This window comes from Dermochelys coriacea, chromosome 1, assembly GCF_009764565.3.
Source record: "Dermochelys coriacea isolate rDerCor1 chromosome 1, rDerCor1.pri.v4, whole genome shotgun sequence".
Lineage (NCBI taxonomy): Eukaryota > Metazoa > Chordata > Testudines > Dermochelyidae > Dermochelys > Dermochelys coriacea.
Window position 1 is genome coordinate 267,168,585 of NC_050068.2, and position 22,463 is coordinate 267,191,047.

The 22,463-nt window shown below is 42.5% G+C and overlaps 1 protein-coding gene across 6 annotated transcripts in view; it reads left to right on the forward strand.

Moving 5' to 3' along the window:
- ANKS1B (ankyrin repeat and sterile alpha motif domain containing 1B) overlaps positions 1–22,463 on the forward strand; it is a 740,833-nt gene that overhangs the window by 355,069 nt on the left and 363,301 nt on the right. For all 6 annotated transcript variants that reach the window (XM_043491651.1, XM_043491643.1, XM_043491691.1 and 3 more), the window contains exon 14: positions 17,463–18,043. In XM_043491651.1, the coding sequence (XP_043347586.1) occupies positions 17,463–18,043 (581 nt within the window). The remainder of the gene's footprint in view (positions 1–17,462; positions 18,044–22,463) is intronic.

Sequence of the window (22,463 nt, forward strand, 5' to 3'; positions counted from 1 at the left end):
GGTAAATGGGACCAGAGTCTATGGTCTGCTAAGGCCACTTTTCACTTTATGCAGCACAATATGGCTCTAAACGTGCCAGAGATTTCCAGTAGAGAATTCCTACTCGGTTGGAGAAATCTCCACTGGCATAGAGCTGGCAGAGATAAAATAGCTGACTTCTTTATCAGCCACCCTTCCATCCCTAATGTAGAAGAATCAGGGCAGGTTGAGGGTGTATCGGGGATGGAAAGGAACATTGGAGAGCTGAGCTCTGCTGTACTCAATCTGCTACAGGATCTTTCCACTCTAATTCATGCTGGAACTGGGCAGCTCTGAGTGAGTCTGGGTACAACTCGAACATATTGAAGAATCAGGGCCATGATCTGTACCCCAAAAAGCAAAGTTTAGAGAAGATATGACTAGGAGAAAACAAATAATAGGGAGAGATTGTGGGAAGAGAGGACAAGGGTTACTAAAAGAAGGGCATTGAGCAGTTTTCTAGAAGAGATGATCTAGCTCAACCAGAAATTATGGTCTTAATGCAGGAATTACTAGGTGAAGTTCTATGGTCGTGTTATGTAGGAGGTCAGATTAAATTATTATAATGGCCCCTTCTGGCTTTGAAATCTATGAATCTAGGGATGTCATGAACAGATCTTGAAGGTGAATATAACTGTACAGCACATTTTTAATTGATTGATTTTTATCGGTAATTTTTTTTTAAATGACTGAGTTTATTTTCTATAGAAAGGGAAATGATTTTTTGTGTGGAGAAGAGAGGTTACAAATTGGTTGGATTAAAGAGCAGGAGAAGCAGGGAAGGATAAACAGGGGGGTCACTGATGCAGAGAAGATGGTCATGAGTAGGGCCCTACCAAATTCATGATCCATTATGGTCAATTTCACAGCCATAGGATTTGAAAATTGGTACATTTCACGTTTCCAGATGTTTAAATCTGAAATATCACAGTGTTGTAACCATGTGGCTCCCAACCCAAAAGGGGATTGTGGGGAGGTCACAAACCTGTTGTAGGGGGTCATGGGATTGCCACCCTCCCATCTATGCTGCCTTCAGAGCTGAACAGAGTGGGGAGGAAGGCGCATGGAACTATCTGCAGCTGGGAGAGATACCCAAGAGCAGCCCTGCAGGGAAAGAGCAAGTCCTGTCCTGCCGCAGTCCTGCCTGGACTAGCAGCTAGGACCTCACTTTTCTGGGGCACTCCCAGCAGCACAGAGAAGATCAGACCCAACTCCACAAGTTCCCTCCAACTGCAGGAACCTCTGGGGCTGCTGCCCAGTCCCAGAGCATCCTACAGCAGGTGGAGGCACCTGAAGGTGGGTCTAGTCCAGAGGTGGGCAAACTACAGCCTGTGGGCCACATCCGTCCCACAGGACCATCCTGTCCAGACCCTGAGCTCCCGATCGGGAAGGCTAGCCCCCAACCCCTCCCCTATTGTTTCCCCCCCCCACAGTCTCAGCTCACCGTGCTGCCAGAACTCTGGGTGGCGGGGCTGCGAGCTCCTGCCGGGCGGCGCAACTGCCAGACATGCTGCCCTGAGCAGCATGGTAAGGGGGCGGGGAGTGGGGGGTTTGGATAAAGGGCAGGAGGTCCTGGGGGGCAGTCAGGGGACAGGGAGCTGGATGGGGCGGAGGTTCGGGGGGGCGGTCGGGGACAGGGAGCAGGGGGCGGTTGGATAGGTGCCAGAGTCCCGAGGGGCCTGTCAGGGGCCTGTCAGGGTGTGAATAGGGGTTGGGGCAGTCAGGGGAAATGGAGTAGGGAGGGGGGCTAGATAGGGGGTGGCGCCCTGGGGGGCGGTTAGGGGTGGTGGGTCCCGGGAGGGGGTGGTCAGGGGACAAGGGGCGGGGGGGTGGATGGGTGGGGAGTTCTGAGGGGAGCAGGAAGTGGGAGGGGGTGGGGGCCAGGTTGTCTGGGGAGGTACAGCCTTCCCTACCTGGCCCTCCATACAGTTTTGGAATCCTGATGTGGCCATCAGGCCAAAAAGTTTGCTCACCCCGGTCTAGTCCCTCCATCCCCGCCCCCCCCAAGTGGTTGTGCAGGGGATGGACAAGTCCTGTCCCTCTCCAACCCAGCCAGAGCTAGGAGCCCTTTTTGTTGGGCCACTCCTAGGAACAAGGGGACATCGGATTTCACAGGGAAGGGCTTATTTCATGGTTTGTGACACGTTTTTCATGGCCGTGAAATTGGCAAAGCCGTAGTCATGAGTGATGAAAAAGAGTACTGGTACATACCAGAATGACAGACAAGGGTCAAGATGAGGCACGAGAGAAAAATGGTGGCAGTAAATGCCGTTAGATAGGTATAAGTAGTGAACCAGTAGTTAAGTGGAGGAGTCCTGTCAGGTGCCAAAGTGCAGCTAAAATGAAGGCTAAAATGATGTGAGATGAAGCAAAACAAAATATTTTTGGGGGCTCAAAAAATCTGGTACTGACCTCTGGGAGACTTAAGGGCTTCAGAAGGCTTGTGCTGTCGGTGGCATTTGATGTTTGTGTATATGGCATTTTGGGGCACTGAGAGCAGATTCCCTTGGAGTCGGATCCCTTTGTTTCTAGTGGGAGAGTTTGAGGTAAGACAGGTGGCCATTGCTGCTCCTTATTTGTGTTGCTATTGGTGATTAGAGTTTCACAGTAGAGAAAACACAAGGTTGTACAATATCCCATGTTCTTGATAAACTGCTTAATAATTACATTACTACATCTCCCATGCAGATCCAATGTACCTAGCTATAACATTTACTAGAGTGAGAACATACTGCAGCACCTCTTTAAAGAAATCTGTAGCTACCACATTGCCTTCAAGTAGCTGGCCCTTGTTCAGAGCACTGTTGTCTGACATATGAAGTAATGAGTTGCTGTTCTATTGATTTTCCATTTCAGAGCTAAAATACTGGAAATTTGTGACTTTATCTGGCTTATCATGTTGTATCACCTTGAAAATACAAGTGATGATATTGACACGCAAAGTATCCCAGTAGTCAAAGCCATTTTTTTTTTGCCAAACAAGCTGCCATTCGCCTACCATCCTCCTAAGCAGGTGGCTCCAACTTGCATAAATATGTAAGAAAGTACAAGAGAGGCTCACTGAATCCTCTATAATATCACTGAAATTGGATTGCCAGGTTTGTCAAGTGAGTGATTATGTGGACTTCAGCGCTGAGGATACAGTTTTGGATAACTATTAAACATGTGCAGAGCATATTGCTAAAAGCATCTTTCCAGATCAAACACAAGCAGAATTTGAATAGATTAGAAGCACGGGTGTCATAATTTGGTTGTTACCATAGCTATGCACAAATCTCTAACAGCGAATTTTTATTCTACATTAGAAACCCTTGCCATGGCAACAACAGTGCTTGTTAAAGATGTAACTTGCTAGATAGGAAAAATGTTCAAAAATGTAATGGATAAATTCTTTCTCCTCACCCCGATTAATAGGCACTACTCTTTTGCTAAGTCTACTTCTGAAATGGGCATCTCATGGGATGCAAGTCTGAATAAGTCAGTTATAATAAGTCAGAATAGGAAATTCACATAATGTATTTGAATTTAGAATACTCCTGAACTTTGCTTAATAAATTCAGCAGTCTCTGAGTGAGATTCAGAATGTCGTGTTAGTCTGATGAGGTATTTGTACATTATATTACTCAAGCAGTGTAAATAGGAAATAGTAGTCAGCAGAAATCCATATTTGTACCACAGGAGGTGCACTGTGGTGCACCCATGTGTAAATAGGTGTTTAAATTGCAAACTGTTGTCTAAATCAAAAGCTGGTTGTATATACCCTAGTGATACTAGCAAAATAGCAATATGAGGCTGTGAGATAATGGCAAACCTGGATTATTTAGTGTCTGTAAATGGAAATATGTTCTAAAATGTTTTACATGCACTGCGCACACGGTAATATTATGGACACTTCCATAACAAAGGCAGTCAGATAGGCAGGCAATACATGCACTGCACTCAAGAATAATGATGACATCAGAGGTGCTGAAATAAGTACACCTATATATATTTTTGCATTTCAGACATTGTTCATGACTGTAAGCTTGTGGAATGGCACAGCAGCAGCAAAAACAAGATTCATAAGCGAGATCTCTTCCTCAAGGTTTTTTTCTTCAGGGTTAGAAAGAAAATAAAATAGTTTAACATAAACAGAATTCCTCCATGTGAGATTCAGCTGAGGAACTCGGCCTTCTCCAAGTATTCTCTTTCTTGGGTATCCCAAGGACCTGCTCATTTAGATCTTTCTCTGAGTACCTGTGCAAGGGTAGGGAAGACTGGGCTGGTGATGGTAACCCTCTGATAAAACAATGCCCTTACTTCAATGCCAATTAAACAAGTTGAAACAACAATTTAAAGATAGTTATAAATACCAAGAGAAGACTGAAGAGCTTTAGAGGGGCCTAAGAAAACTAGGGCATTGAGCACATTGGGAAAAACAATTTTAACTGTTCATATATGTGATGGATTTAAAATTAACTGAAACCATTCAAGAAACAACTCTAGGCCTCTATAGCCAACTCAGTGAAAACACCTTTTCAGTGCCCAACAGCAGTCAAAAAGCAGGGTGGATTGATTTAAAGCAGCAAGCAGGAAACCTTCATTTAAATTGCATTTGTACTTTTCAGTTATTTCCCTGAAGTAAGGTTGATTATTATTGGTTGGAAACCATTAAAACATGTTGATTTGCAACTAAATATAGCCTTCACACAAAAATTGGTGCTTCTTTTTGCTAACCAGAAGAATACATTATTTCTGTACACATTTATTTAAGAAATTACATGAATTTAAAATTAAGAATCTAAATTAAAGTAAGTTTGTTTATATTAGGTTAGAAAATAGTGAATGATGCATTTCTTATTTATAATGATTAATTTTTACTTGAGATTTGTAGTAAGCTCTGTTTGGAAACTCAAATGCAAAGTAAAAAGTATAAAAATAGCGCTATATTTTTTAAATTAAATAAAACTATTTTAAATATGCTGGATACATATGCTTAAAAATGTTTTGCATTTAAAATTGATTTATTAAACAAAGGAAGTATTATCTGAAGTTAGTAAATTGAACATATTGTTTCCGGTCACCATATTCTTCAAGCTTTTAAAAGTAGTAGATCTCATCCTCTCACACCCAGTTTTTATTCACAGACTGGAAGAGGAAAACAAGATTTTCTGATTTTTCAACTCCCACCAGTATCTTAACTTTGAATCACCTATCATTGAATTGAACTAGATGAATTAACTGAAATGAAGAAAATATTCTCTCTGCACCTGCATAAGTAGCTACTGCTGTCAAATCTGGTTTAGCACTTCAACAGATTCGGGTTCCAAATACTTAATGATTTCCATCAGTTCAATGGTTTGACTTTCTATAAAACCTGGCTGCAAACATATATTGCTTAAAATTACTTTTGTATTTAATTTAAATAGATTATAATAAGGGTTTAGGTCTTAACATAAATTGTCAATTTCAAATTTAATTTTAAATGGGTAATTTAAAAAATAAATCCGTATTTAAATTTAAAAATCAATTTTTTAAAATTTATTTATAAATAATTGATTTTTATCCACCCTGAAGAGGGGCAAGCAAAATATTGCTATGTATAAAGAATGGGATAGGAATTAATATGTAAAATATCACATTTTGAGCATCCTTTGTAGGTATAGTCTAGAATACTGTGTCCAGTTTTGGTCATCCATTCAAAAAACGATTAAATAGAAATAGGAGGGCTTTCACGACAAATGATAATTATTAAGAGCTACGGGAAGACATCTATCTGAGAGTGTTTGAAAAAAATAGGACTGCTTATTTTGGAGAGAAACAGAAAAGAAGGACATTATATAGGATTATTTAAAATAAAGAAAGTATAGAGATGTTACATCTGGCATTCCTATGTACCCTCTCTCATAATTCAAGACTATGGGGATGCACAATGAAGCCAAAAGCTAAAATTTAAAATTGATGAAAAGAAATACTGTTTCGTACAACATATGATTAACCTGAAGAACTCTTTGTGGCTAAATATAATTGAGGCCAAGAGCTCAAAAAAGGGATTAAAAAATCAGACATCAATATGGATAATGAGAACATCCACAGTTATATTAGACAAAATAACATTTAACGATTTATATTACACCTCATGTTTCAGGCTAATGACTAGCTGTTTTGTGTTTGGAAGAAACTTCCCATATGGGCAGGTTATTCTGTGATTATCCATTACTTGCTTTCTTGTGATGCATCAAGAATTATCCATTATTTGCTTTCCTCTGATGCATCAAGAATCGGCCACAGAGAAAGGATATTGTACTAGATAGAGCACTGGTCTAGTTCACTGTTGAACTTCCTATATTCCCTCGACAAAATGGCACTAAGCACCCACAATACTGATGCTACAGCAAAATAATGTATTACACACAAATACAATTACACACACAACTGTGTTAAAAGATTAATAAGGTTGAAAGTCAAGCTCTCAAAAGTTAGGAAATGCCAGAATTAAGGCTGCCTGATCAAACTGCTTCTAGTCTTATCTGTCTTTACTCTCCCTCCTGGCTTCCAGTTGTCTCCCTCCTGCTCCATTCCTCCCCCTACTGTTTACCAGTCCCAGTTTCCTTGTCTGAGCAATTCTAGTCTCCTCCCACCCAGTCACAGTTTCTCTCCCCCACCCACTCTCTCTCTCACTTCTTGTCTCAATCTATTCTCTTCCCTTCCCCGAGTTCAGCTCTTATCTCCCCTGCATTCAAGTCAGGCAGCTTCTTCATCCACACTGCTTGGGCACCAGGAGGGTGTTCCTTGATAGCATGGGAGAAACATGCTCCCCACTCTCACTTGTGGTCCCTGACTTCACCGTGGCCCAAAGCTGCCCAGAATAATAGTTAGAGAAAATCCAGCATGATCCGTACAGCCCTAGACTGAAACATGCTCAGTTCCTCTGTATGGAGGGTACATGAGCAATCTGGTCAGCATTAGGAGTCGTGAGGGCTTGGAGCATGCAGTGAGGATGAAATCTACAGAGATTTTAGCTGCTGAAATCTGAAATGTCTCTACTGTGCATGTGCAAACTAAGATTTCTTCAAAGGCTTTTAACTTGGCCAAATTTTGGCCATTTTCACAGCAACAACAAAAGGCACTTGCCTGGCACAAGGGCCACTTCTCTGCAAGATTCCAGTGCTTACTCCAAAGCATGGGGGCACTAGAGCTATTTGAAAAAGGTTGTTACATATTGTTAAATGTCAGAACTTATATTTTCCCCTCGCCTTGTTCTTGGAAACAGTTGAATCGTTTTGGCTTTAACATTAATATAAATAAATAAATCAGCCAGAGGCAGACAGCCAGCATAGCAAATTTCAGCCCAAATGGTTAAAGTTTGGCAAAATTATACTCATCTGAAAACAGTGTCTTGTCTTATAGGAAGTGTTGCAGAGTCTTAACGATAGGCAGTGCTACCATCCTTACCTCTAATGCACACTATTAAAATGATATTTGGGTGAAACTGTTATATTAAATATTCACATTACACTTCAGTAACATCAATGACCATAAGTGGTATGTAAAAACAAAAGAAAATCTGCTTTTCAGTTCCTCTCCCATAATAAATCTTCATTGGGTAAGAAGTGAGTACCCTTCCACCAATGTTTTATATACCAGTAGTTTTACATACCAGTGTGGCTGCCCCACATTGGCCACATCAGATATGGACCCTGCTTTGACCTTTTGACAGACAAATGTAGATATCTGCATGTGTGCATGAATGTAGTTCCCGTTTGTTTCTGTTTCTTTTGTGTTTGGACTTCATTAGTGAAAGATGGATGCATCAAGACTACCAATTCTTTGCTAGTCATCAAAAAATGTACATAAAAAGATTCACATGTGAGGGAAATTCCCTACCCACTGACAAAAGGAGTGTCTGTAAGAAGTTTTGAATCTTATTCCTTATCACTCAGCTATTTTTAACCTTTGGTAACCCCATACCCTTTAAATTTGGGAAGCGATGTTCAATAATTTTGTTATTTGGGTAAACCACACTAGAGAAAGTGTTGAAGGCTAAAATCATAGAAATCTTCCTACTTTTCTTGCACTTTGTACTTGAAAAATACAGAGAAAAGAATTCAGTGTTCAGTATACAAAAGCACACTCAAGGTTTGTCTATACTACCGCTTAAGTCGAAGTAACTTCCGTCGCTCCGGGAGGGTGAAAAAACATCCCTGAGCAACCTAAGTTACATTGACTAAAAGCGGTGTCTACACCACACTAAGCTGGTGGGAGACACTCTCCTGCCAACATAGCTTCCACCTTTCATTAAGGTTGAGTAATTACGTTGAAGGGAAAGCACTCTCCTGTTGATGTAGCACGTCTTCACTAGATGCGCTACATCAGTATCGCGGTGGTAGTGAAAACAAGATGTTTTTATTTTGTATCAGAGATCAGTCATCAGCACTGCTATAAAGTAGCTCTTCAATAACCAGAATGATATTTTATTACAATTCTAATGAACATAGTAAGCCAGTCACTTGGAACATGTATTTTTATTTGTCCTGTAAAGCACCTAGTAAAGTATGTCTTTGGCCTCTCTGCAAATTATGTTGATACTACTTCCTAGAAAAAGTCTTAATGCTACATGTAAGAATCTGGGGACTAGAACCCAGTGCTGTAAAGCCTGGGACAGCTGATGGTTCCAAGTTGCCAACAGGAGACCAGCCAGAGCTACATTCAGGGAGCACTGTGTAGAGTAGCCACCACAGGAAGTACTGCTCAAGAGACCCAGAGTGACAGTTACCTGCTGCCCTTTGATTGGCCAAGCACCCTATTTAGTCCTGGAGGGTGCCCCAGAAAGTTGTTTGGGCAACCAAACAGACTTTGGGCCTACTGCGACTCCAGACATCACTTCATCTCCTGATCTCCAGCCTCTCATCCCAGCCTGACTCTGACTCTTACCTCCTGATTTCATCCTGGTGCTATCTCTGGTCTCTGACTCCAGCCTGGTGCTGACCCTGATTCCAGTCTCTTACTACATTTGATCTCCAACCCTGGCCTGATTTTAAACCCCGATTCTTCCTTATTGAACCTGGCTCTAGCGATTCCTTCAACCGCTGCTCACCGACTATGTTCCTGACATAGTCCAACTGTGACTGCTAGGCAAGACTGTCTAAGCCCCGGTCCCTTATATTTTACCCAGACCTACTTCCAACCCCCTCTGTGGGAGCCTTTAACAGGTATATGGAAGGGGCAGGTCTACCATCACCCACTGGACCCCATGGGATACTAAATCTGCACGAGCAGATCATGCATCTTCAAAGCTGTGATCCCACGTAGCACAGTTCTTAGCAGAAAATCAGACATTTCACAAGCAGCTAGCACGGTCCCGGGAAGAGAATACCATACTCCAGGCCCAGGTTGGGCCATTGCTGTCTGAACAGGACCCCGCAATACCACTACATTAACATTTTGATGGAAACCACCAGAAATTCAAGGGGTTTCTGAACCAATGCCATCTTCCTTTCCTGCTCTGCCCTTAAATGCATCCCACCGACGAGGCCAGGGTGGGACTACTTATCAGTTTACTTGCTAGAAAAGTGCTGGATTGGGTTTCTGGATTGGCTATTATCTTTGAAAATTCATGGCGATTGGGGGAGGTCCCGGACAATTTGGAAAAAGGCAAATATAGTGCCCATATTTTAAAATGAGAAGAAAGAGAACTTGGGGAACTACAGACTGGTCATCCTCACTTCAGTCCCCAGCAAAATCATGGAGCAGGTCCTCAAGGAATCCATTTTGAAGCCCTTGGAGAAGAGGAAGGTGATCAGGAACAATCAACATGGACTCACCAAGGGCAAGTCATGCCTGACCAACCTGATCACTTTCTATGATGAGATAACTGGCTCTGTGGATATGGGGAAAGCGGTGGATGTGTTATATCTTGACTTTAGCAATGCTTTTGATATGGTCTCCCACAGTATTCTTGCCAGCAAGTTAAAAAAGTATGGATTGGATGAGTGGATGATAAGATGGATAGAAAGCTGGCTAGATTGTTGGGCTCCACAGGTAGTGATCAACAGCTCGATGTCTAGTTGGCAGCCGGTATCAAACAAAGTGCCCCAGGGGTCGGTCCTGGGGCCAGTTTTGTTCAACATCTTTATCAATGATCTCGATGATGGGATTAATTGCACCCTCAGCAAGTTCGCAGATGACGCTAAACTGTGGGGAGAGGTAGATACGCTGGAGGGTAGAGATAGGGTCCAGAGTGACCTACACAAATTAGAGGATTGGGCCAAAAGAAATCTGGTGAGACTCAACAAGGACAAGTGCGGAGTCCTGCACTTAGGAAGGAAGAGTCCCATACCCAGGCTGGGGACTGATTGGCTAAGCATCAGTTCTGCAGAAAAGGACCTGGGGATTACAGTGGATTCGTTGCCAAGAAAGCTAATGGCATATTGGGCTGTATTAGTAGGAGCATTGCCAGCGAATCGAGGGAAGTGATTATTCCCTTCTATTCGGCACTGGAGAAGCCACACCTGGAGTATTGCATCCAGTTTTGGTCCCCCCCGCTATAGAAGGGATGTGGACCAACTGGAGAGAGTCCAGCGGAGGGCAACGAAAGTGATTAGGGGGCTGGGGCACATGACTTACAAGGAGAGGCTGAGGGAACTGGGGTTATTTAGTCTGCAGAAGAGAAGGGCGAGGGGGGATTTGATAGCAGCCTTCAACTTCCTGAAGGGGCCTTCCAAACAGGATGGAGCTAGGCTGTTTTCAGTGGTGGCAGATGACGGAACAAGAAGCTATGGTCTCAAGTTGCAGTGGGGGAGGTTTAGGTTAGATATTAGGAAACACTATTTCACTAGGAGGGTGGTGAAGCACTGGAATGGGTTACCCAGGGAGGTGGTGGAATCTCCTTCCTTAGAGGTTTATAAGGCCAAGCTTGACAAAGCCGTGGCTGGGATGATTTAATTGGTGTTGGTCCTGCTTTCAGCAGGGGATTGGACTAGATGACCTCCTGAGGTCTCTTCCAACCCTAATACTCTATGATTTTATTATTCTCCCCTGCTGGAGCAGGACAACCCAGTGTTAACAGACTGGAATTCCTTTCTGCAAGCATTTTTAGCCATTTTTTATTATCCTCATCGCTCTTGCTCAGCGGAAGCTGCACGACAAAGGCTCCAGCAAGGGCAAGGGCCAGCTTCCTCATATGCTCGCAGCTGCCATTGAATGGAATGAGGCAGCCCAACTGCATAATTTTCAGTGTGGATTAAGTGAGGAAGTAAATGATGAGCTAGCCCATGGTGAGACCCTGACTCATTTGGACGCATTCATTGACCTCTCTCTCTCTCCCTCTCTCTCTGCATTGACAACTGGCTGAGTGAGCAAAAGGAGGAGTGGAGGGGCACCCTGCTACTGCTTCATCCACACCAAAAACCCCAGGGTCCAACCATGAACTGCTGCCGGTTGATCTGGTCCACTGACACTAGACTTTGGAAGAAAAGGAATGATGACAGCACAATAACCTGTTTTTTTTAATTGCAGAGCACCAGTACATACCCTCACCTCATGCCTGTCATGGACCTCAACCTGCAAGCAATCATGAAATGAGTGAGCCCAGGACGTATGGCAGGGATGGCCAGCCCACCACCATGGCACTATGCACTAGACCCACCCCCAACCCTTGAGACATGCAGATCCTCCCCATGCTTCCAAGTAGGAATAGAATTGTGTTCCATGGATGGGGCCAAGCCAATTCCCCACCACTGAGTCCTGATTGATTTCAGGGCTATTGATATCTTCATAGATGCCAAAGCTGCTCAAGCACTACAAATTCCGCTCCGTTTAAAGCCCATACTGTTTCTCATAGAAATGGTAGAGGGGACCCTCCTGTCCTTGGGGCCAGTGATACAGGAAACAATACTCCTAGAGGTCGTAATCTAGGTCTATTGGAAAGTGCTGTCGTTCAATCTGATGAATTCTCAATGTTTCCCCCTAATTCTTGGCATCACCTGGCTGGAGTAGCATGGATCCTTGCAACACCTGGCAAGAAAAGGATCAGCTTCTCCTCTGAATGCTGCCCTAAGTGGCCCCACCTGCCTACATGCACGTGACCCCAACCTCCTAGTCCAGGACTCCTGCAGCTGATCAGAAATGACAGAACCTGTTTGGAAATGCCAGATGGCAGAGGCTGGCCAGAAAGAGTCACTCCCAAACCTAAGTCCCCATCTCCCTGAAAAGTATGGGGATTATGTGGATGTTTTAGAGAAGAAGAGCGCAGACACACTACCTCTGCACAGGGACTATGACTGCCCCATGACCTGCAACCCGGGTGAAGGTCCCTTATGGATGGATCTATGTAATGTCCAAGCCCAAGTTAGGAGCCCTTCATGCATGTATCCAAGAAAACCTGGCCTAGGACTTCAGCTGGCACTCCATCTCCTTAGCAGGTGCTCCAGTCCTTTTTGTTAAGAAAAAGTATGAAATGCTATGCCTTTGCATAGAATATCGGGCCCTAAACCAGATGACGGTCTGAAACAGGTACCCTCTCCGCATAATCTTGGAGTTTCCAATCTGCCAGAATTTTCACCAAACTGGACCCCGGGGGCACTTATAATCTAGTGCTCATCAAGGCAGGAGACAAATGGAAGACTGCTTTTCAAACCTGCTTGGGCACTTCAAAAATTGAGTTATGCCATTCTGGCTGACCAATGTTCCTGCATTCTTTCAACACTTCATGAATGACATAATTAGACACATCCTTAACCAATATATAATCAGCTATCTTGATGACATACTTGTCTTTTCAGATAATCCTGAGCAGCATTGTTGCCATGTTCATTCCATCCTGGAAAGAACACGGACAGAATTCTTGGGTTACATCTTTTCCCCAGACGGCGTCAAGATGAATCCCCAGAAGGTGGAGGCTGGCTGCAAATGCTCCATGCCCATGACCTGTTAGGAGTTACACTGCTTCCTGGCCTTTGCAAATTTTTACTGATAGTTCATTCCAGGCTTCTCAGTACAAATAGCCCCCATTACCAACCTCCTCCGTAAGGCTGCTAAATTTGTTTAAATACCCAAAGCTCACAATTCTTTCAAATAGTTCAAAGTTGCCTTCACCTCTGCTTCCATTCTAACACACCAGCACCCAGCCCAGGCTTTCATAATGGAAGCTGATGCCTCCAACGTAGCCACTGGGGCCATACTCTCTCAGAGGCATAGTCCACAGCAAATGTTGCCTACTACTTCAGGAGCCTACAACTCCTGAAAACTCACCCCTGCCAAACAGAATTATGAAATATTAAATAAGGAACTACTTGCAATTGAATTCGAAGAGTGGCACCATCACCCACCCACTGCAAGTCTTTTCTGACCATGAGAACCTTGAATATCTATCGAAGGCTCAAGCCTTGAACCAAAGGCAGCTCAGATGGGCGTTATTCTTTTCTCCATTCAATTTTGTCATCACCTATCACTTGGGAACCAAGAATGGGAAAGCCAAAGCTTTATTCTGAAAGGGGGAATTCTACCAAGGGAGCAAGGAGCAACCAAGAACTACCCTTTCTCCTAAATCTTGCAACTTCCTTAGTGCCGTAATATGCCAAGACCTGCTTGATCTAATCTGATCCACTTTGTGAGGCAATCTGTTATCTCAGGAGGTGACGGAACAGCAAATGAGAGCCAGAATCAAAATGCAGTGCTCCACACAGGATGGGATCACCTATCTCGATGAGCGCATATACGTTCCACCAGGGCCCCCTGGCTAGAAGTGCTCCATATCTGCCATGACACTTCATTGCAGACCACTTTGGATACTTAAGACTTTCCACATAGCTTTCTATTTCTTCTGGTGGTCCCATATGTAGCCTGAAGTCCAGGACTATGTTGATTCCTGAGCTGTGTGTGCCCACTAAGATATGAAGTTCTAAGTTTCTTGGTGCCCTAGCACCTCTGGAGACCACGCCTAGATTCTGGGCTTCAATCACAATGGGCTTCATAATGGAAGTCCTTGACTCTGATAGCCACACTGTAGTCTTGACTTCTGTAGACCAACTGACCAAAATGGTGCACTTCATTCCCTGTGACAGCCTGCCCTCTGCAGAAACAGTGGCTCAACTCCTGGTGGTTCAAGCGATCCATCTTTGTGGGCTTCTGTACCGAAGCCCACAGTTTGTTTCACACTTTGTGCATGAAGTAGTCCGGCTCAAGAAAGTTTGCACTTTTCCCTCCTTCTTTTACTTTTCACCCCGAGACAGATGAGCAGACAGACAGAGTGAACCAAGAATTAGAGCAATACCTAAGGTGCGTTGTCAGCTACCATCAAGATAACTGGTTCTCCCTCCTTCCGTACTCCAAGTTCTCATTCAATGCCAATCATGCCTCCATGGGGCAGAGTCCCTTCTTTGCCAAATATGGGTTCCACCCTTGCTTCCATACAGCCTTGCCAGCAGCTTCCCTGAACCCAGCAGCTGCTGACTGGATCCAGCAAATTCACCATATCCAGGAAGAGCTTAAGGACCACATCAAAGACTCAACATAGGATTAAAAGTGGTACACAAACCGTCGACTCCAGGAAGGCTCAGCTCTCATGGTAGGCCAAATAGTCTGACTTGCAGCAAAACATCTCCATACAAACTAGACATCTTGCAAGTTAGACCACCAGTTCAGCAAATAAAATTCATCACCTTCAAATTGAAGCCCTCTCAAGCTCTTAAAATGCATTTTCCACATAACCCTGCTGAAGCGTTATATAGAGGACCTCAATCCCAATCAGTCCCAACAGCTAGCTTGCCAGTCCAGGTCCATGGGTATGAGGAATATATAATCCATGTTATCCTCAACTCTAAACTGCAGAGGGGCAGACTGTACTACCTGATTGACTTGGGGGAGGAGAGGCTATGATCCCAAAGAACACTCCTGGGAACCCGCTGCCCAAGTCCATGCCCCTGACCTAGTAAAAAGGTTTAATCTAGACTACACAGATAAACCAGGCCTAGCACCCACCTGGAGGAAGGGTGCCCCTGAAGAGGTGTAACTAGGATTCAGGGATTAGAATCTTGTTCTAGAGAGCCTGGGACAGCTGATAGTCCCACAGTGCCCCCCGGTGGCCATGCCAAGCCACAGACAGTGAGTATTGTAGAGAGTAGGCACCACAGGAAGCCCAAGAGGTCCAAAGTAACAGAATCCTGCGAGCCTCTGATTGGCCAAGTGCCCTATTTAACCCTGGAGGGTGCCCCAAGAAGTTGTCTGAGCAACCACACAGACTTTGGGCCTGCTGCGGCTCCAGACCTCACATTGTCTCTTGGTATCTGGCTTCCAATCCCAGCCTGACTCTGATCCTGATTCCAGACTCATGCTACTTTTGATCTCCGGTCTCCTACACCAGCCTGACTTTGACCATGACTCTTGCTTATTGAACCCAGCTCTAGTGATTCCTCCAATCCCTGTTCACTGATTTCTGTCCCTAATGTGTGAACCCCCGTCCACCTGTGACTGCTAGGCCTTACGCCCAGGTCCCTTACACTAAAAACCCTGAGAAAGTGAGCAATAATAAAACCAAGCAAATATATATATTGGATGTATTTAGAGAATATTAAGTGTTCAGCTCAAACGGGAAAAAGAAAGGATTGTATACAACAAACTATTAGAATATTCTATTTAAAGCAAACTATAGAAAGGAAAATGCCTAAAAAAAGAAAAGCAAACTATCAACTAACACTTCTAAGTAAATTAGATGCACAACCAGAGAGAGAGATCTCACAGTCATGGTTATTCGGTGCACAGTCAGAGTGATCCTGCTCTCTTAGTAGAGTCAAGTAAGTCAGCTTATATACAGCTGCCACCTTCCGAATTTACCCTCCACGTGACGCCCCCAGAGAACTCACCCAGCAAATTTCAAAAGGTGAAAGAAAATAAGGGGTTTGCCCTCTTTTTCCCTCCCCAAAACAGCCTTCCTGATGTCATTGATTCTGCAAACTCTATCACATCCCACGTCCTCTTCTTTGCCATAACATCCTACAACTTCTCTGTTCCAAAATGCTCAGGTCTGCCTAACAGATATATTTTAGTCATCTGTTTTTCAAATGAGATAAGTACTTTTTCTTTAACAGGCTATTACATTTCTTCTAGTTCTGCTTAGTATTGTGCAATAGTGTTGAGCAATGTGCTTGGAAGAGTAGCTCTCCAATTTTTTCAGACTTTTGACCAGTGAAAGAAGAGTCTCTTGTGTTCAATCTCCTCTCCCAACTCTCTAGATCTCCCACTGCTTGTTTCTCAAATTATGTTTAATTTTATGGACCATCAGGAAGGTTTCTATGGACCATAGTTTAAGAACCATGGTTTATGACAAGTTTTAGAAAATTGGAGGAAACTGATCGACTTTCTTGCAATTTATGATATGGTGATAAATTTTATTCCTTCTGATAGCTTCACTGTGCGCAAAAATCAAACTGACTTCAAAGGTTTTTACGTACAGTTTTTACGCTGATACAATTATTTCCATTGGGGGGTGATATTTGGTTTGTTTTTTAACTGAAATAGTTATACAGGTACAACCTTAGTGTAGCCACAGTTATACTGGTATAAAAGCACCAGGAATAATAAGGCGCATCTTTCACTGCTATAACTGCATCCATATTAAGGGGGTGGTTCTGCTTTAACTTTACCAGTATAGTGAAAGCAGTACAACTTTTGTGTGGAGAAACCCTCAGTCCTTTCTCTTGGTCTGTGTAGATACAGGTTTACTAGGGCAAATACATTCCTAGTGGTTGCTAAAAAAGTGTGTTTTGTACCGAATCATACAGAAAACTTATTGTAAAAAGAGAAGAGACATGGGATACTTTGGAGACAATACAATGTGTTTGATTTCCTATTCTTTTTTTTTTTTACAATGGCTGCTGTTACTTTGAACTGTTCTTGCAGATTTGCAAGAAATAAAAACAAAATCCAGAACTGTTCGTTAGCTGTTGTCAGGAAAAATTAATCCTAGTTTAGATGCAAAGTTACTAACTAGGCTGTAGAAAGAGTAATTATTGACAGTACAATATCTCTGTCAATCATAGTTTCACATGCATTTTACCACATACACAGATAATGTAGTTTATACCAGATTGTATAGTTTGTACCTATTTCTTCTCAATAGCAAACTTAGAGAAATCATCAAGTTAATAGATAAAAATGACCATTAGTACCTTAACAATTCCCCTTTCTATTAGCTCTTATTTACAGCACTCCCGAGGTGTTCATATTTATTTTCCAACCAAAGCCGACCAATTAATCAAATTTATCAAGAAAAAAACAAAGTGCAATTTTCTAACAAATTAACAATAAACCAGTGCATGACTGCTATGATAGGAAATATCAAGCTTCTGTTTCCATACATAGTTAAGTACCAAAGAGCATACCAAAAATAATTCCGTGTTAGGACCAGTATGATTTTTAAAGATATTTGATGAAAATTATAAACAAAAAAACCCCTTACTATTTTGCAGAGAATCTTTGTCAGCAAGAAACATCCACTGAAAACAAGCTTCCCAAAGGATACCCCACTGAGCAATTTGCTGGTCTACTTCATGGGTCATCACCTGCATGTGACCCACCTGAAAATCCACTTCAACTATATAGTAAAGCAAACCATTGCAGCAATCTACTGGAAAGCAGTTTAAACAAGAACACAGTACAACAGAGACAGCTACAGCAGGAAAACAACCCTGATCCTCCAGCTAAGAAAAAAAAACCACAAGTTGTAAACAGAACCATATTTCATACTAAAATTAATCCATTAGAAAATCACACATTGGTTGGCACAAAAACAAGAATAGGCGAGCAATGGGTTATTACTACTGGGGGATTTGTGGAGCGAGCGTGCACACTTGGGAGGATTCGATCTTTGCCAAAGACGTTGCTTGAAATGCATTTATCCAAAAATGTTTCAAAGTCTGACTCTAATCTCATCTCCCATCCACCTAATGGGAAAAAAGCAGGAAGCAGCTGGAGTGAACCCACACCAAGCCAACAAAATTCTAAAGGAAATTCTGAAAGAACACCATCCTTCACTTCAGAATGGGAAGAAGTAAGTCTTTGGTCACTTTACACACAAACAAATGCATAAAATCGTGGAGGAACTATTCTCTTTTCAAAGTTACTGGGGGAAGAAATTACAAAATGAATATGCCCAACAACAGATCCTCAGGGAATGTGTATCATGGGGTAATACATAATGGTTTGACAGTTGGGACAAAATGGAATCCACTTTTGCTCTCAGTGCCAAACACTTAGCAGAGTCTATTGTTTCCATGGGAATTTAAGTCAACCAGAAGTAATCCTAAAAAGAAAAGGAGTACTTGTGGCACCTTAGAGACTAACAAATTTATTAGAGCATAAGCTTTCGTGAGCTACAGCTCACTTCATCGGATGCATTTGGTGGAAAAAACAGAGGAGAGATTTATATACACACACACAGAGAACATGAAACAATGGGTTTATCATACACACTGTAAGGAGAGTGATCACTTAAGATAAGCCATCACCCACAGCAGGGGGGGGAAAGGAGGAAAACCTTCCATGGTGACAAGCAGGTAGGCTAATTCCAGCAGTTAACAAGAATATCAGAGGAACAGTGGGGGGTGGGGTGGGTGGGAGAAATACCATGGGGAAATAGTTTTACTTTGTGTAATGACTCATCCATTCCCAGTCTCTATTCAAGCCTAAGTTAATTGTATCCAGTTTGCAAATTAATTCCAATTCTACCAGCACTCCCAGCTATCTTCGAGACACCACCGATTTCCTGAGGAAACTACAGTCCATTGGTGATCTTCCTAAAAACACCATCCTAGCCACTATGGATGTAGAAGCCCTCTACACCAACATTCCACACAAAGATGGACTACAAGCCGTCAGGAACAGTATCCCCGATACTGTCACGGCTAACCTGGTGGCAGAACTTTGTGACTTTGTCCTGACCCATAACTATTTCGCATTTGGTGACAATGTATACCTTCAAATCAGCGGCACTGCGATGGGTACCCGCATGGCCCCACAGTATGCCAACATTTTTATGGCTGACTTAGAACAATGCTTCCTCAGCTCTCGTCCCCTAATGCCCCTACTCTACTTGCGCTACATTGATGACATCTTCATCATCTGGACCCATGGAAAAGAAGCTCTTGAGGAATTCCACCATGATTTCAACAATTTCCATCCCACCATCAACCTCAGCCTGGACCAGTCCACACAAGAGATCCACTTCCTGGACACTACGGTGCTAATAAGCGATGGTCACATAAACACCACCCTATATCGGAAACCTACTGACCGCTATTCCTACCTACATGCCTCTAGCTTTCATCCAGATCATACCACTCGATCTATTGTCTACAGCCAAGCGCTACGATATAACCGCATTTGCTCCAACCCCTCAGACAGAGACAAACACCTACAAGATCTCTATCATGCATTCCTACAACTACAATACCCACCTGCTGAAGTGAAGAAACAGATTGACAGAGCCAGAAGAGTACCCAGAAGTCACCTACTACAGGACAGGCCCAACAAAGAAAACAACAGAACGCCACTAGCCATCACCTTCAGCCCCCAACTAAAACCTCTCCAACGCATCATCAAGGATCTACAACCTATCCTGAAGGACGAGCCATCGCTCTCTCAGATCTTGGGAGATAGACCAGTCCTTGCTTACAGACAGGCCCCCAATCTGAAGCAAATACTCACCAGCAACCACACACCACACAACAGAACCACTAACCCAGGAACCTATCCTTGCAACAAAGCCCGTTGCCAACTCTGTCCACATATCTATTCAGGGGATACCATCATAGGGCCTAATCACATCAGCCACACTATCAGAGGCTCGTTCACCTGCGCATCTACCAATGTGATATATGCCATCATGTGCCAGCAATGCCCCTCTGCCATGTACATTGGCCAAACTGGACAGTCTCTACGTAAAAGAATGAATGGACACAAATCAGACGTCAAGAATTATAACATTCAAAAACCAGTTGGAGAACACTTCAATCTCTCTGGTCACTCGATCACAGACCTAAGAGTGGCTATACTTCAACAAAAAAGCTTCAAAAACAGACTCCAACGAGAGACTGCTGAATTGGAATTAATTTGCAAACTGGATACAATTAACTTAGGCTTGAATAGAGACTGGGAATGGATGAGTCATTACACAAAGTAAAACTATTTCCCCATGGTATTTCTCCCACCCACCCCACCCCCCACTGTTCCTCTGATATTCTTGTTAACTGCTGGAATTAGCCTACCTGCTTGTCACCATGGAAGGTTTTCCTCCTTTCCCCCCCTGCTGTGGGTGATGGCTTATCTTAAGTGATCACTCTCCTTACAGTGTGTATGATAAACCCATTGTTTCATGTTCTCTGTGTGTGTGTATATAAATCTCTCCTCTGTTTTTTCCACTAAATGCATCCGATGAAGTGAGCTGTAGCTCACGAAAGCTTATGCTCTAATAAATTTGTTAGTCTCTAAGGTGCCACAAGTACTCCTTTTCTTTTTGCGAATACAGACTAACACGGCTGCTACTCTGAAACCTGTCAGAAGTAATCCTGTAACTTTCTGTGATGTTCAGGAGAAAGCACATATTATATTCTACTAAACCTCTTCATTACTGGAGTTTATAAACTTGATAAAATATCTTCTTCTTGCTGCTCTTCCTTGCTATTTCTAAGCTTTTTGATTATTTCCATATGTCTCTCTAGGGCACCAGTTAATGCCCACAAGGGACAATAGAGAATCGCAGATATGAAAAATCTGTAGATTCCACTTTTTTAAGTGGAACAAAACCTGTTGAGTTTCCATAAGCCCTTGATGTATAACACATCCTCTGACAGTCAATTGCCCTTGTACACAGCATTTCATATGTTCCTGGTCCTGGCAGGAAAGGGGAGCTATGCTTGGGGCTGTTTTGATGTGGGTACAGGATAATGCTGCTTTTGTGATGCATTTGAAGGACATTTTTTCTGTAATTTCAGAATTTGGTTTAAAGTTTTCAATATTTTTATAGCATCTTTACTCTATTTGAGTTTTTTCCTTACTGCTGTGCTAAATGTTAAGCATATAAATTATCCCCAGTAGACACTGAAGTTCCCATCTTATTGTGGTGAATGAGTTAGGAGAGGGGGACATTTGAAATATTGCAACTGTTGTGTAGCTGCAGTCACCTTTCTTTAAAGGTAAGCTGCAAAAAGGGAGTATCTCTCTCCACACATGCACCCCTCATTTTATGACCTATAAAGACGGCATGAAAGGTGTGGAGGGGTTTTGGTGTTTGGTTTGGGTTGATTTATTTTTTAAAGCTTGTTTTTCAAAATTAGAAATTTATGTCCTGTCTTTCCTAGAAGATTCTCTAATGTCTAGCAAAGTGATGATAGAATAAAATTCAAGAGGGTGAAAACTGAGCAGTTGAGAGGGGAAGCCTTTTAGTCCCAGTTTAAAGATTCTTTTTAAAAAAATGTTATCATCTATTTGTTGTCAATGACTGACTAACATTATAGAGAGAGAACATTTTAGTTAAAGCTATGCCACCACTTCTTTTCAATTAAAATGTAAAAACTAACAGTGCATACCCTCAGAGATCTCCATTAGCTCCTCTGGCAAAACCAATGGCAACAGAGATTGATATTCTAAAGCTTGTCTGCATTCAGGTTTTGTTTGCTTGTTTTGTTTGTTTGCCTCTTTTGCATACAAGGGTTTGAAACTGGGCTAAGCCATTTTTTGGTGTAGGTCATTTTTTTACACAGTGCACCTCTATCATCTACCCTCACAGTTTGCACTGTAATGCTACTACATGAGCTACCTCCAGTGGAGATGAGCTCCAGGGTATTTAAAAACATTAAAAAGGCAGAAAAAAATTGAAAAGAACCCCAGAACTTTCACATGCTGCTTTTGTCTCAGAAAAAAACTCAATTTTTAAAAAATTGTTGCAGGTCACTTTTACAGCTGATTTAATAGAGTCCCAACAAGGTGGCTTGAATTGTGAAAGCTATATCTTCTCAATGAAAAGATGCTTAGAGTCACATCATAATCTCAGTCACTGGTATAGATTTTAGGAAAAGCATGAAGTTACTGAAATCAAAATCTGACCTTTTAAAAATGAAAACTTCATTTACCCAAAATTGTGTAGTGGTTCTAAAATTGCAGTTGCTGGGATTTTTATATCCTCTCTCTGATTTTTCTCCTGTCACTGGTATTATCACGTAGGAAAACGTAGAACTCTTTCCTAACATTAAATATATGAACAAATAAACAATAAATTATTCTATTTCCAAACACTTTTTACTTATTGTCATCATGCTTTCTCTCTTATTGTACCGTACCAGCACTTGGACCTACTTTTTTGTTTTATGGTCTTTCTTGGAAGGAGGCAGAGGGAAGAATATAGGATTAAATTAATGAAGAATTCAAGGAGGGTATATAGCTAATCAAAATCAACACAGGTTTATTAAAAATAG